Raw genomic sequence first — 15,282 nt, forward strand, 5'->3', positions numbered from 1 at the left:
AATGGTAAATGAGTAGTGCCTTCAACTTAATGTCACCAGCTGCATGTCACAGTCAGCTGACCTATGTGTCACCATCACCAGCTGTATGTCATCATCAACCTCTCCTTTGAAACTTTGAAGCCAGGAATTGACTTCTTCTCTCTTTTAGCTATAAAGTACTAGATAGCATCTTCTTACAATAGAAGGCTGTTTCATCTACATTGAAAATCTGTTTAGTGTAGCCATCTTTATCAATGACCTCAGCTCGTCTTCTGGATAACTTGATTCGAGTTCTGCATCAGCACTTGCTGTTTCACCTTGCACTTCTGTGTTATACATATGGCTTCTGTCTTTAAACCTCATGAACCAAACTCTACCAGCTCTCAGCTTTTCGTCTGGAGCTTCCTCACCCTCTCTTAGCTTTCCTGAAATTGAATGGAAATAAGACCTTGCTCTGGATTAGGTTTGGTTTAAGAGAATGCCGTGGGTGGTTTCATCTATCCAAATCCCTTAAACTTTCTCAGTATTGCAGTGAGGCTGTTTTGCTTCCTTGTCATTCGTGTGTTCACTGTCATAGCACTTTTAAATTTCTACAAGAACTGTTCCTTTGCATTCACAGCTTGGCTTACTATGTAGTGTAAAAGGCCTAGTATTCAGCATATCTCATCTTCCAACAAGCCTCCCTTACTGAAGTTAATAATTTCTAGCTGTTGATTCAAAGTAAGAGACATATGACTCTTCCTTTCACTTGAACACTTAGAGGCCATTTTAGAGCTATTAATTGGCCTAATTTTAACATTGTTGTGTTTCAGGGAGTAGAAAGGCCTGAGGAGAGGGAGAGACATGGGGAAACAGCCATTGAATAGGGCAGTCCAAACATGCACAACATTTACCAATTAAGTTCATTGTCTTATATGTGCATAGTTTGCCGTGCCCAAAACAATTACATCAATGGTAACTTTAATGATCACTGATCACAGATCACCACAACAGATACAGTAACAATGAAAAAGTTTGAAATATTGTGAGAATTACCAAAATGTGACACGGAAACACAAAGTGATCACATGCTATTGGAAAAATGGTGCTGATAAACTTGCTAGATGCAAGGTTACACAAATCTTTGATATGTAAAAAAATGCCGTATCTGTGAAGCACTGAAAAGCAAAGCACAGTAAAACGAGATATGCTTGTATTGTGTTGCCTGGAAGGAGGTCTAGTTTAAGCTCAGACATCCAAGCAAGAATAACCTTTGCTTTAAAGAAGCATGTGAATCACTCTCCCATGGTCCCTGTGTATGAATTGTGACTAAGAAAGTCACACTAATTAGCACTCAGGTTAGAAAAAAAGCAGACATGGCAAGCATTTGATGACTTTTAAGACATTTTTAAAAAACGATTGTCCCCGAAAATGAAATTTGTAAAGTTTCTGTTTCTAGCAAGTTCATAAGCAAAGTATACGAAAATATCTCCTGACAGCACTTGAGTAATTTGCTTCAATCTTAGGAAGTAATGTAAATAAGAAAAGGAGAAAGACACCATCCTATTCTTACCCCCTTCCAGGCTTCAGAAGAACTGGAATTAATTTAAGGTACATTAGAAATATTCACAAATGAGTATGTCTTTCAGACCTACAGGCACACAGTTTAACTTTAGGAATTGGGGTTAGATGACAGATTTTAGAGATTTATGTTATGGAGCAGGACATCTTTGGGAAAAACTCTTCTTTCTAGTAATAATCAGCCACCTTCTCCAGACTCTCTCCATTATTAAGTTCTATAAGTGATTGTCATCATGTCCAGAGCAAAGATAAATGAATATTAAGGGTAGATATATATTGTTATTTATATAAAATAGGAAAAATGGCATTTTGTGTATTGGAGGGTCATAAACATTAAAAAACATTCAACGGCTTTTCTGGTCCCATTTTTCTCACAATGTCTCAAATCTATTAATATTTATATATTATGTTTTCTTCCCCTAGAACCTATCAGGCTTTTCTGGACCCATTTTTCTCACAGTGTCTCACCTCTATTAATAATTATATGTAATCATGTTTTATTCCCCTAGAACCCATCAGTTCTATGAGAGGATAGCAACTATATGTAATTGTCTGAAAAGAATAATCCAAATGTATAAACACGCTTTTGTTATTCTTGTTATTTGAGTAAACTATTTGAAAATGCCTATTACATTAAATTCATTGTTATATAATACACTGAAAGAAATATGTTGAAAGTACCATAAGTGCAATATATGTATTAGTCATATCAATATCAAGGAGCCTGAGCAATGGTATATATTTTTTGGCTTTGTTTTTTTCAGTGATTGCAAATGATGGATTTTATGTAATACTGAAAGGCCTAGCTCGACCTCAAACAAATGTGTATAAAAATCTGATTGAAGGAAGTGATTCACCAGTCTCATTCATACCTCAGAGTTTCCACAGCTTCATTTTGAGTGAAAAATTCAAAAACTCTACACTTGCTGAGATGTACCTACCTTCATATGACTCGATGGTAAGAGATGAGTATTTGCTTTTTCCACAAGTAACAAGATAACGTGCTTTTGCAAAACTTTATCTCTTCCAGACATTAAGATCCAGTATCTTTAGAGTCCTGAAATATTTAAGGTAATATAGCCTTTAAAATATAAATGATATTATTAATATTGACATTTGACTAAACATTTTTGATAAAGGATGACTTCAACAGCATCCTAACCACTGGCAAGGTTTGTATGGTGTATTTGATAACAGACAAGGTTGATGTGGCTGGATCCCTGAAAGAGGAATAATAGTAGTTTCAGATAAGGGAGAGAGAATAGGTGATTTGAGGAGAGAGAGACAGGAAGACTAATTGATTATGAAGGACCTTTAAATTATCAAGTCAAGAATGTGTGTTTATTATGTTTGTCACAAGAGCAATGCTACGATAGTCAAGTAGTTAATTTCATTACAATCAGAAATTCTTAATTGAGGAAAATCTTTTGCATCTATATAATATTTCAAGACTATCAGCTGGTCAAAAATGAAAAGTTCCGTATCTTTGTAAATCTCTGGATACTCCACATACGATAGAGGTCTGAATTGACTAGAATTGTGGCTGATTGTCAGTTCTCAATTTAGGGTGATCAAGATGTCCACAGTAGAAAAGAGTCAAATAACCAATTAAAACCAAACTATTTAGCATTATGGGGTACAATCAGAAAAATCCAGAACTAATATCACATTCAAGAGAAATAAGCATGGATCATACCCAGAAAGAAAGACAAGGATAAAAACAAACAAGCCTATAAAAGTATATTATTCATTTCACATGAATGAATGATGTTTCTTCTTATTAGGGATGGAAAAAAATGCATTTGCCATGTCAGTGGCCACATATAATGGACCTAATGCTATTTTAATCTGCTCTAGCAAATATACCACGTTTAGCACAACAGCTATAATTAGGGCTGTTTCCTGATTGAATTTCTAGTAGTTGAATTCAGTCTTCAAAGCCTTTTTTTTTTGGAATGTTCAAACTCATATATTAAATGGGGATATGATGGGAATCACCAGATCTGCATTCTGCTTTAGGTCTTTAAGAGCAGTACTAATTTCTGGCATTCCACGTGAGATGTGATATTGTTTTCAATTTCCTATCTTGACCAGAGTGGGGAAAAGGGTAGAGAGAAGTTTCAGAGGCTTCCACTTAATCTTTACTGTGATAGCTCTTACTGCACAGACCAAGAAACCAATGTGGAAACTCTACCTACTACCACATATCCATTTAAGTTATGCTTTTAGGGACCATGGATATTGCCCGTGGGGTAGGCTTATGGACCCAGTGAAGCCACTGGGAACCAGACCTGAACCAAAACTCTACTTTTTAGAAATTCTGCCTATTTATTCTCTGTAACAAGTGGCCATGATGACATTTCATGTATCAAGGCTTTATTGTCACTATCTCAAATTTTAGAGCTCCACTTCTCCATCTGGGCCCCAGCTTTAGAATAAAATAATTAAAAAAAAAAAATACTTGCCAAGGTTGAGACTGCTGTAGCAGAGCTCCAGAGAGCATAGATATGAAAATATTTCTATCTATGTGCATATCTATCTATCTCTCTATCATCTATGTATCTGTCTACCTACTCACCTACCAATTATCTATCTACCTACCTGTCTATTTATATTCCAAGTCAGATTCTCAGAGTTTTCTGCCCTCTAACTGTTGAAAATGAGATTTTCTTTATATGCAGTCAAAGAACTCTTGCTTTTATGCAGTCAAAGAACTCTTATATGCAGTCAAAGAACTCTTAGATAATTCATCTTAAATGGGTGATTAATTTTCCTCTTCCTTTTATTGTATTCCTTTAGTGCACTGAGAGTTCCAGGCAGCAATCATCATATGCCATGGTCCTTATCAATACTCATTCTACAATATCTCAAACATCTGAGATTGTACCTTCCAGTGCATTCCCTTCTACTAGTACTTAATGCCTGCTTAACATCATTAAAATTTTATCAGTGGTACTGATATAGCGTGTCAGAGACTAACAGTGCTCCAGTGACAGATTTGTATTGCTCCCTGCCTGGCAGGCAGTTAAGCTCTACAACATTTTTTCTTCTTTAGTAAAATATTTTGAAACAAATTAAAAGATAGAAATCAAGGCAGACAATTTTAACTTGCATCAACTCTGTGGTTTTTCTTGTTAAGTTTGCAGAAGGACAAGTGTATGATTATTGATAAATTTATTTCACATTGCTAAAACTTAAAATATCCTTGCTAACCCTGTCCCCTGTAGAAATTATGAGTTTAGCTGGTGTTATGAAACATGCTGATCTTTCCCTATTTTAAAAATTTCCCTTTTTGTGTATTTACTTAGCGGGCCTTTTTCAAATAAAAATATTACTATTTCCAAAGATTTGTGTCTAGGAGAGTTTTATAGTTTTGCACACATAAAGGGCTATATTTTTCTTTCTCCCTTTTTTTGGCTTTTTTTTTTTTAAAACCATAATTTGCTTTTTTATTGCATTGTAACAGAGAACCTAACAACTAAGAAGAAGAAAAAAGTTGTAACATTTTCATGCTTCAATTTCACCCTCCAACAGTTTGGTATACAAATGGGGATCATTTGAGTATAACAAACATAAAGTGAAAAACATCTAATCCAAGGATCAAATTTATTTCTGATGAGATAATGTATAGTTCTGAATAAAAATTGTTAAAGCTCCAAGCATCTGCTGTTCTTCCTCTTTACTACACACTGGACGAAAAATGAGTGTGGTATAAATGTACAGTGAAACAATTTTTTTGCTTTTCTCAACATAGATTTACACATTGAAGCTGAAAACTTTTTCATTAGAGTTAATTATGTAAGGAAAGAGATAAAAAATTACACATTTATTTACAAGATCACCAACTTAATGCTTCTAAGTAGCTTTAAAATCTTTCATTAATTTTATTTTTTTCTAATTAGTCTTACAACTTTTAAAATTTTAGTAATGAATACATTCACATTTCTTAGAGACATCTCAGCATAGATATAGTATGGTCTATGCCAAAACACACACACACATACACACACACATGCACTTCTATATTTTATATTTATATAATTCTATATTTAACATATATTGCTATCTGCAATAAAACATATTTTACTAAAATCTATTTTTGCTGTGATTAAATTCAGCAAAATTATAAAAGCAAATTATTAAGTTGAAGATTCTCAATAATTATTAAAATAACTTTCTAGTTTGTTAGTAGTAGTTTTCTTTGAAATACATTTGGAACTATGTGGAAAAAACTGATAAAAATATTTAATATATTCAGCAAGCAGGGCCCAGTAAGAGTAAAATTATAAAATAGTAATTTGGTTTTTTTTTTTTTACACCAAAGGTTTCAAACAAGTGGTATAGTATTACTCTTCCATGATACCTGGATCCTAGCACCTTAATCAGATCCTAGGTATTAATGAATAACCTCACTCTTTTTGGTCTTACAAATTCCAATCCTGTTTTTATATCAAATTTTCAAACTTTCATGTTTGATACTCAGCTTATGCCTTATTGTGCCATAGAATCCAGCAGCGGGAAGCATAATTTAAATTGGTCTATCCCCGCTTCTTACTTTGCATGCTGTTTACGCACTAGCTTGGTTTTCTGGTTCTTTCCAGTGAGGAAAGGAAGGAGGCTGGGAATTAAACGCAAAATGGTAACGGGACCTTCTGTGATTGCCTGTCCAAATGTAGGCTGGTTTTCTCAGGGTGTTACTCCTCCTGCAGTCCCCTGGAGTGGGTGTTGCCTCCCAGAGGGCTTTTTAATACCGCACCCTTGATCCTTGGCTTCAGGCAGTGACCCCTTGAATCTCTTTTTAGGGTCAATTCATCCCTCCAGGAGATTCTCCAGGGTTCTTCCCTTTTCATACAGTTTAGCTGGATACTTTTTGTGTGTCCCCCCAGTTAATGGGCTAGGGAAAGTTTCAAGTTTACTCCACTACATTTCTGTGTCCTCATTCTGAGCCCAGAGGTCACTGGGAATAGAGGAGAAAGAAAACTTCAGTACTCTAAAAATTGTCATGAAGCAGGTATCTTTCGATCTTTGCTGTCAACTTCCTGATCTCATTTCTCAAGAGGATCTGGAATTTACAGTTGAAGGAGTTTGTGCTCATTTGAGACACTACTTGAAATTATGGACTTTGAATCTTATACTTACAATAGCATTCAGCACAAAAATCTGTACATGGAAGTTTTTTTTTATTTTTTATTTTTATTTACTTATTTATTTTTCTGAGACGGACTCGCGCTCTGTTGCTCACGCTGGAGTGTAGTGGCACGATCTCAGCTCACTGCAAGCTCCGCCTCCCGGGTTCACGCCATTCTCCTGCCTCAGTCTCCCGAGTAGCGGGACTACAGGTCCTCCACTACGCCTGGCTAATTTTTTTGTATTTCTAGTAGAGACGGGGTTTCTCCCTGTTAACCAGGATGGTCTTGATCTCCTAACCTCGTGATCCGCCCTCCGCGGCCTCCCAAAGTGCTGGGATTACAGGCGGGAGCCACCGCGCCCGGCCCATGGAAGATTTTTGAATGGATAGCAATCAAAGTGTCTAGCAGGGTGTCTCATACTAACCCTGGAAAAATAATTACAGGCTCTCTACTTTGTTCTAGGAATGAGATTGCAAGGGCATGGAATACACAGTGATTCAATTCTTAGTTTTTGCCTATGTAAAAAAGTAGTTTAAGTAATAGCGTATCAATACCAGTGCATTAAAAAAACAAAATGATCTTTATTTGTGATCATTTTGGAAGCTATAATAATACCATTTATTTTCTTGGTAAGATAGGAAAAGGCAATGGTTCTACCTCTCTTTGCAATCGTGTAAGTTGGGGAACCAGAGATAATAAGCATATGTAGAGAATGTAAGTCAAAAATAAAATTCTAAGCCCCCAGCCAACTGAATAGACCCCTCATCTCAGCCAAGAACATTACAAAGTTAACCTGAAAAAGTAGTTGAGGACATAATTGCCAGGGGGGTCAGACATTCTTCATTATACCCTCTTGCTTTTGGTATTCAGGCACAACAGACCAGCATTAATGTTAAAACAGAGACCTTAAGACTGACAAAACACTCTTTGTAGCCGTAAAATACCACCATGACAGATGGCAGGCCCTGGAAGATATTGAAGTATTTTACCCCATAATATATTTCTCTGACATATTGTGAAATGGCCCTGCAAAGCTGTCTCCTGTGGGGAAAATCTACATTCTGTAGAAAATTGCCTTCCCTTTCCAGGTCTTTTTCCTGATACAAGAGAAAATTAGCTAAGAATCTGGCCCCTTTTTAAGTCTGATAAGAAACATTTACAATCTATTATGTCTGAAGCCTGCTACCTGGAGGCTTCACCTGCATAATAAGAACCTTGGTAGCTACAACCCTTTATATTAATGCAGATGCTTTATATTAACCCTTTATATTAATTAACCCTCTTCTATTGATTCAAGGTCTTTAAATAATAGCTTAACTCTTTCAACTGATTGCCACTCAGAATGTCTTTGAATCCACCTGTAACCTAGAAGGCCCCTCTTGGAGTTGTCCCACCTTTTCAGATAGAACCAATGTACATCTTACATGTACTGATTGAGGTTTTATGTCTCCTTAAAATGTGTAAAACCAAGCTGTAGTTCAACCACCTTGGGCACATGTTCTTAAGACCTCTTGGGACTTTGCCTTGTGCCACAGTCACTTATATTTGGCTCAGAATAAATCTCTTCAAATATCTCAGAGTTTAACTTTTTTCATAGACAATAATTTAATTGCTCATGGCATAAACTTAATTGTTGATATTTATATTAATTCTTAATGGGAATAAATCCCAACTCAAAAGTATTCTTTATTTTCTTGTATCAATTACTAGCTAGTGAGTCAATAACAAAAAAATTTGAAAAAGGACAGGGTGGAGGGAGGAAATGTGGTGAAATCAACCTTCTGCCAGTATGTATATTTCCTTAATTTACAGTAAAGATATTTTGAGCAAATTAATCACTAAACCATCAAATCCTAATTTTTCCATTTCCCAAATACAAAATATTTCTAACCTGTGTTATCAGCACAACCTGTATTATTCAAGCTGAGGATAATGGAGCCATGAGTATTTCATGCATACTGCCCAGTACATCTGAAGTTTTATCAGGTATCTAGAGAAAATTCAGAAGGCATTGATAAATGGTGCATCCAACTAAAAAAAGAATATCTCATTTCATAAAGCAGTTGAATAGCAATTCCATCTTCAGATCCTGGATAAAACTCAACTAATTATTTTCTTTTTTTTTTTTTTTCTTGAATGTCTATTTTTTATTTTTTATTTTTTTATTATACTTTAAGTTCTAGGGTACATGTGCATAACGTTTATATCATGTATAACTCCCCAATGCAATCCCTCACTCCTCCCCCCTCCCCCTGATAGGCCCCAGTGTGTGATGTTCCCCTTCCCGAGTCCAAGTGATCTCATTGTTCAGTTCCCACCTATGAGTGAGAACATGCGGTGTTTGGTTTTCTGTTCTTGTGATAGTTTGCTAAGAATGATGGTTTCCAGCTGCATCCATGTCCCTACAAGGACGCAAACTCATCCTTTTTGATGGCTGCATAGTATTCCATGGTGTATATGTGCCACATTTTCTTAATCCAGTCTGTCACAGATGGACATTTGGGTTGATTCCAAGTCTTTGCTATTGTGAATAGTGCCGCAATAAACATACGTGTGCATGTGTCTTTGTAGTAGAGTAATTTATAATCCTTTGGGTATATACCCAGTAGTGGGATGGCTGGGTCATATGGTCCATCTAGTTCTAGATCCTTGAGGAATCGCCATACTGTTTTCCATAATGGTTGAACTAGTTTACAATCCCACCAACAGTGTAAAAGTGTTCCTATTTCTCCACATCCTCTCCAACATCTATTGTTTCCTGACTTCTTAATGATTGCCATTCTAACTGGTGTGAGATGGTATCTCATTGTGGTTTTGATTTGCATTTCTCTGATGGCGAGTGATGACGAGCATTTTTTCATGTGTCTGTTGGCTGTATGGATGTCTTCTTTTGAGAAATGTCTGTTCATATCCTTTCCCCACTTTTTGATGGGGTTGTTTGTTTTTTTCTTGTATATTTGTTTGAGTTCTTTGTAGATTCTGGATATTCAACTAATTATTTTCAAACAAGAACATATTCCAATTAATTTTAAGTTCTGTGTCAAGCAGACTATTGGGATATCTTGGAAGAGTAAAGGCAAAGTCATGTTGGATAAGGACAAGGAATTTAAGATATTTAATTCTGCTGCCTCCAGATTTCTGATAATGGGTGCTGCCTGACCTTCTGTGTACACCATTCCCTATGGTCAGTGCTCCATATTCTTTTACTTGCCTCTTCATTATCCAGCATTCTTCACAGATTCATTCCCAGTGTGGTCTTACCTTGGTTCCCTACATCTTTTATTTATTCGTGGGCATTTTTTAAAATGGTGTTTTATAGATCATATTTTTAATATGCAACACAACGCCATTAAAAACCAAAATGAAAGGCAATTAGAAAAAGAAACTAAAGTTTTCAATTTAAGAAACACATATAAATTATTCATGATGCAAAACAGGAGTCACAATAAAGAATCAAAACTATTTCAATTAGCAAAAACATATAAATATCACATATCAAAACAAAAATACCATGAATCAAAACTTGTAACATATATATGCAGTGAAAAAAGATACAGAATGTGATTTGCTATTTAATATTGATCTACATGTGATCAGAGTATAAAGTTTATGTTTTGTTTTTTAATTTAAAAAAAATTTGTACAAATTTATGGGGAATATGAAACCCAAATATTTGAGGCAAGTCTCAGTTAATTTAGCAAGTTTATTTTGCCAAGGTTAAACATGCATGCCCATGACACAGCCTCAGAAGGTCCTGATGACATCTGCCCAAGGTGTTCAGGGCATAGATTGGTTTCATACATTTTAGGGAGAGATGAGACATCAATCAATATATGTAAGAAGTACATTGGTTCCATCCAGAAAGGTGGGGACAACCTGAAGTAGGGATGGGGCTTCCAGGTCAGGGGTAGGTGAGGGACAAATGGTTGCATCCTTTCAAGTTTCTGATAAACCTTTCCAAAGGAGGCAATCAGATATGCATCTATCTCAGTGAGCAGAAGGATGACTTTGAATACAATGGGAGGCAGGTTGGCCCTGACAAGTTGCCTGCTTGACTTTTTCCTTTAACTTAATAATTCTGGGGCCCCAAGACTTTCCTTTCACAGTCCCATGTGCAATTTTGTTGTAAGTATATAACTGATAGTGATCAAGTCAGGGTATTTAGGGTGCCTAGCTCCTGAGTGTAATACATTTTTGTTTAACAATATCACCCTCCTTGCTTATCAGACGTTGAATTTATTCCTTTTAACTGTGTTTTTATACCCTTTAACCCAATTCTCTTCATCTGCCCCTCCTCCACTTACTCATAGACATTTAAATGGTTCTTTGCTGCTTCTAGATGTCCCCGACTCATCTCCCAGCCCCTAGTGTTAAGATGACTTCCTTTAAGTTAGGGATCTTATTTTTCTCTAATGCGTAGTATAGTACCCTAGGAGCTTTTAAGGTGTTCAATAAGAATAAATTAAATTAAATCCAGTTAAATTTAATTAGACAGAGCCTTCAAAATGTCAAAGATGATCTGTGAAATGAGCTTTGATTCAACTAAATTGCAACTGATAGAGGATTTAATCTATATTGATTAAAGTTCAGTTATATTACATTTATTTTATTTAAATTGATGTTTAAAAATATATGATTATTTTATTCTTAAAATGTAAATGTTAGAATATTCAGATGTTCAAAACTAAAATGTCAATCAGGAAATATTTCTACTATAATAATGGCATTGGAACTTAACATCTAATTATCTCTCTGATCATTAAAATATTTAATACAGATAGCTTATAATATATTTATAACATGAAGATATTTCTTAATCATCCCAACATATAGTTGCCATAGTTGCCTTTTGTTTTCATCGAGAGTTAAAATGTGTGGTGTAACTAAAACATTAGATCATAGTAAATTTACTACTGTTTAAAAATAAATAAGAGAAAAAGTAAAATGTATACTTTGTATAAGATTTTTACAACTCTTCTATTATAAAAGCAATAAAAGGGTTATGTTTATTGGTACATATTAAGTCTGTTTACCAATGCTTTTTTAATAACATCATAAAATAAGAAGACTTCACATATAAACATTAACTCAGATATTTCATTTCAAATACATACACTTAAATAAAATTAAAGCTTTCATTTCTTTAATCTTCCCCCCATTTTTTTAATACAACTGTTTCTTATTTGACTACATTTATGAAGACATCAAAATGTAATCAGGCTTGCTGTTGTTTATCTCATTATATTAAGTATTGTATTCAAAGATTAAATAATTTCAACTTTATGTAAATTAAAAATAAGTGTTAAATTTGAAGGTAGGAAAATAAGTATAATTTCTGGTTTATGGATGTTTGCATGCCTTCTGTGAAATGCCTGATATTGTGTACTCATTTTACTTTTGTTTTCTTTGTCTTTTTACCTATTAATTTATAAGACTTTTGAGTATAGTAGTGATATAATTTTTTAATATGCATGTGTTACAAATATGATTTTTAAAATATATTGTTGATATTCTCACTTTATCATTCTTTTATTATTATGGATATATTAATTTTTTGTTGTTGTTATTAATGTTTGCTTTCCCATTATTGGCAGTATTTATGATAAGAAAACTAATAATAATTGAGTACTTACTATATGCCCATTTCATTTAAAGTACCACAGGTTCTTGGACTAATATCTCACATCCATTGGTTTATTTTGCTTTAGTGCCTATTTTATCTTCATAAAATTTTCCAGAACTACTGCTTTAAGCCCATTGTTTTCAGTTTTGTGTTTTGTTGTTTTTTTGTAATTGCCTTGGGATTCTTTGCTCCTCTAATTTTTAAATTTTTCTGACAAACACAAAATGATGAAAAGATGAGGCAAGCTTGATCTATAATTTTTACTCTGGCAAACCTGTTCTGTAATTTTTCCATTACTTCTGGAAAAAGCTTATTTATATTCATTTCCCATGTCAGAATTTCCATTATCTCTTTCTGTGATTAATTAGACTGGGAATGAGAAGCTTTTGGGTTTGCAAAACTCAAAATGGATGATGCCAGTAACAATCAGAATTGTTGACAGCAACATAAGCTTTGAGTATAGTCTGTAACTTTTAAATATAGATTTTATTTCTTTTTGAGACTGAAAATCATTTCATGAAAGTTGTTTGAGAATTTGGTCTTAATCTCTGTATCAGTTAAGAGAGGTTTGGTTTATGTTATCTAAATTATTACTAATGACTTAAACAATAAGAATATTTTTTATCTCATAGAAAGTCTTCGAGATAGATGACTTTAGGGATTAGTTAATTTAGAACCACAACAAAGTCACCTGGACACAGAGGCTCCCCTATCTTTCCATCCTTTCATTTTTAGAATGCTGAATTTCTTCCTCAGATTTGCACCTCAATTGTTAGCACTCTTCCAGGCATGGGAGAGCAGCACTCCCCAATCTTTTTGGTACCAGGGATCAGTTTTATAGAAGACAATTTTTCCACGGACTAGGGGTGGGGGATGGTTTCGGGATGATTCAAGAGCATTACACTTATTGTGAACCTTGTTTCTATTATTATTATATTGTAATATATAAATAAATAATTATACAACTTCTCATAATGTAGAATCTGTGGGAGCCCTGAGCTTGTTTTCCTGGAAGTAGACGGTCCTATCTGGGGGTAATTGGAGACAGTGACACCCGAATTATGTTGCTTATGTCCATTCTACTCCATAATCTTGTTTTGGTTACTGTCACTACAAAGAAAACCCTGCATCACAAAGATAAGATATTGGAAACAGGAGCAGGCTTTTCAGTGCTTTTGTGGCAGTCTCAGGATAATCTCCACCTTGACTTTAATCCAGAATATATGGAGATTTGAAGTTGTCTCAAACATACTTTTAAGGCCACCATCATTTGTGATCTCAAGCAGTTGATTCTCTTCTAGGACGGACAAAGTCCATTCATGTGACTTATTCTCAAATGAGTTGCAGATCCATTCCTTCCCAGTTCAGTGCTCTTTTCTAGTTTGGAAGTAATGGTGAAACTCTTTTGAAAGTTGAGAGAGGTCGTGATGGACCAGCTTGGAGTAAGAAGGCCCTGACTGAGTCTCTTTCAAAATCTCTACTAATGTTTGAAACATGTCAGAAATCCCAGTCTTCCCTCATTGCCCCATAATTCCAGTTTGGCTTTGAATGCAACTACTTTATCTGATAGCTTGAACACAGTTGTCAGTCTTCCCTGAAGTAACAGATTGAGTTCCTTGACCAGGTTGAATGTGTCACACAAGTAAGCAAGTTTTGTGATCCATTCTGCCTCACTGAAGTATGCTGCCAGGGGTGACTTTTTCTATAAGAAGTCTCTGGAGTGGCTCTCATAACTCAAAAACTCTAGCTAGTGATCTACCTTTAGACAGCCCTCTCATTTCTGAGTATAAGAGAAGACGTGTTTGCTCTGCATCCATCTCCTCATAGAGTTGCGCAAACAGATGTGAGTTAAGGGCGTTTAATGTGGTTGATAATTTTAATCACATCCTGCAAAATGTTGTTAAGTTCAGGTGACATTTTCAGTTGTTAAGTTCAGGTGACATGGCATTTTTCAGCTAGCCATCATTTCTCTATGGGTGATATGGTGCATAGACTCGTATTCAGAAGTGACCTCGTTGACCAGAGTGGTGAAACCAGAAAACTGTACAGTCATGGCAGCCACTTCATCCATGCATACTTACACAAAATGAACAATTTTCCTGATGTGTAATCATTCAAAGACTTGAATAGTTGTGCAGCTGTGGTGTTGTTGGTTGGCCAAAAAATTGCTCATAACATATTCTCATGTACATCCTCCTGAAAAATATATCACACAAAACCAAGAATTGTAGCCCTGTTGTCAACATTGGTAGACTCATCAATCTGGGTTGTGTACCATGGTGACTCATTAATCCTCTCTAACAATTGTGCTTCAATATCTTCTGCTATTTCATCAATTCATCTAGTTATAGTGCTAACTGAAAAGGGAACACATGTCACCTTTTAAACTGCAGCCTCTCCTAAGTGTTCACAATGAATGTTTTCAGTAGCAGGTAGGATCAACCTTCACCAGTAGTAAAACACTTCTTAGCATTAGCAATGCAGTTAGCCACTAAGAGTGATGCTGTCAGTGCAGACACATTTGTTAAAGTGGTGTCCTTCAATAATTGCTTCTATTCTTTGTGTTCACATTTTTTTCTTTTGAAAAACTGCATAGCTTGTCTTTTAATACAGGGTGCTTGATCCCATGTGGAGAAGCAGCTTTGAAGATTTCATGGCTTCGTTGAATAGCCTGTTGCCATGTATTATATAAAGAAGGACTGGAGTATGTGAATCACCTGTTGCAGTGAATCTGCAATTTAAATCAGACTCTTGGTATTTTCTTTTAAATACAACTTTCTTTTGTTGGCAGTCATAGAGTCTTCTGTTGGCCCCTCATTGGATCTTTATCCCTTTTCAAAGAAATATTCCAGTGAAATTTGGCTTTTACTCATTTTGGCTAGGGTTAGCTTGTGGACTTACCAAAACTGTGACTGAGATAAGTATACAGTGCAGGAAAGAGGGGTAAACAGAAGTGATAAATAAAATAATGAGTAGGCTTCGTGTGGACTA

General features: G+C 35.2%; 1 protein-coding gene across 1 annotated transcript in view; it reads left to right on the forward strand.

The window, feature by feature from the left end:
- Nucleotides 1-15,282, forward strand: part of CNBD1 (cyclic nucleotide binding domain containing 1) — a 564,244-nt gene that overhangs the window by 377,325 nt on the left and 171,637 nt on the right. The window contains exon 6 of the mRNA XM_033202693.1: nucleotides 2,304-2,497. Within this exon, the coding sequence (XP_033058584.1) occupies nucleotides 2,304-2,497 (194 nt within the window). The remainder of the gene's footprint in view (nucleotides 1-2,303; nucleotides 2,498-15,282) is intronic.

Source organism: Trachypithecus francoisi, unplaced genomic scaffold (genome assembly GCF_009764315.1).
Source record: "Trachypithecus francoisi isolate TF-2019V2 unplaced genomic scaffold, Tfra_2.0 Lachesis_group7, whole genome shotgun sequence".
Taxonomy (NCBI): Eukaryota; Metazoa; Chordata; class Mammalia; order Primates; family Cercopithecidae; genus Trachypithecus; species Trachypithecus francoisi.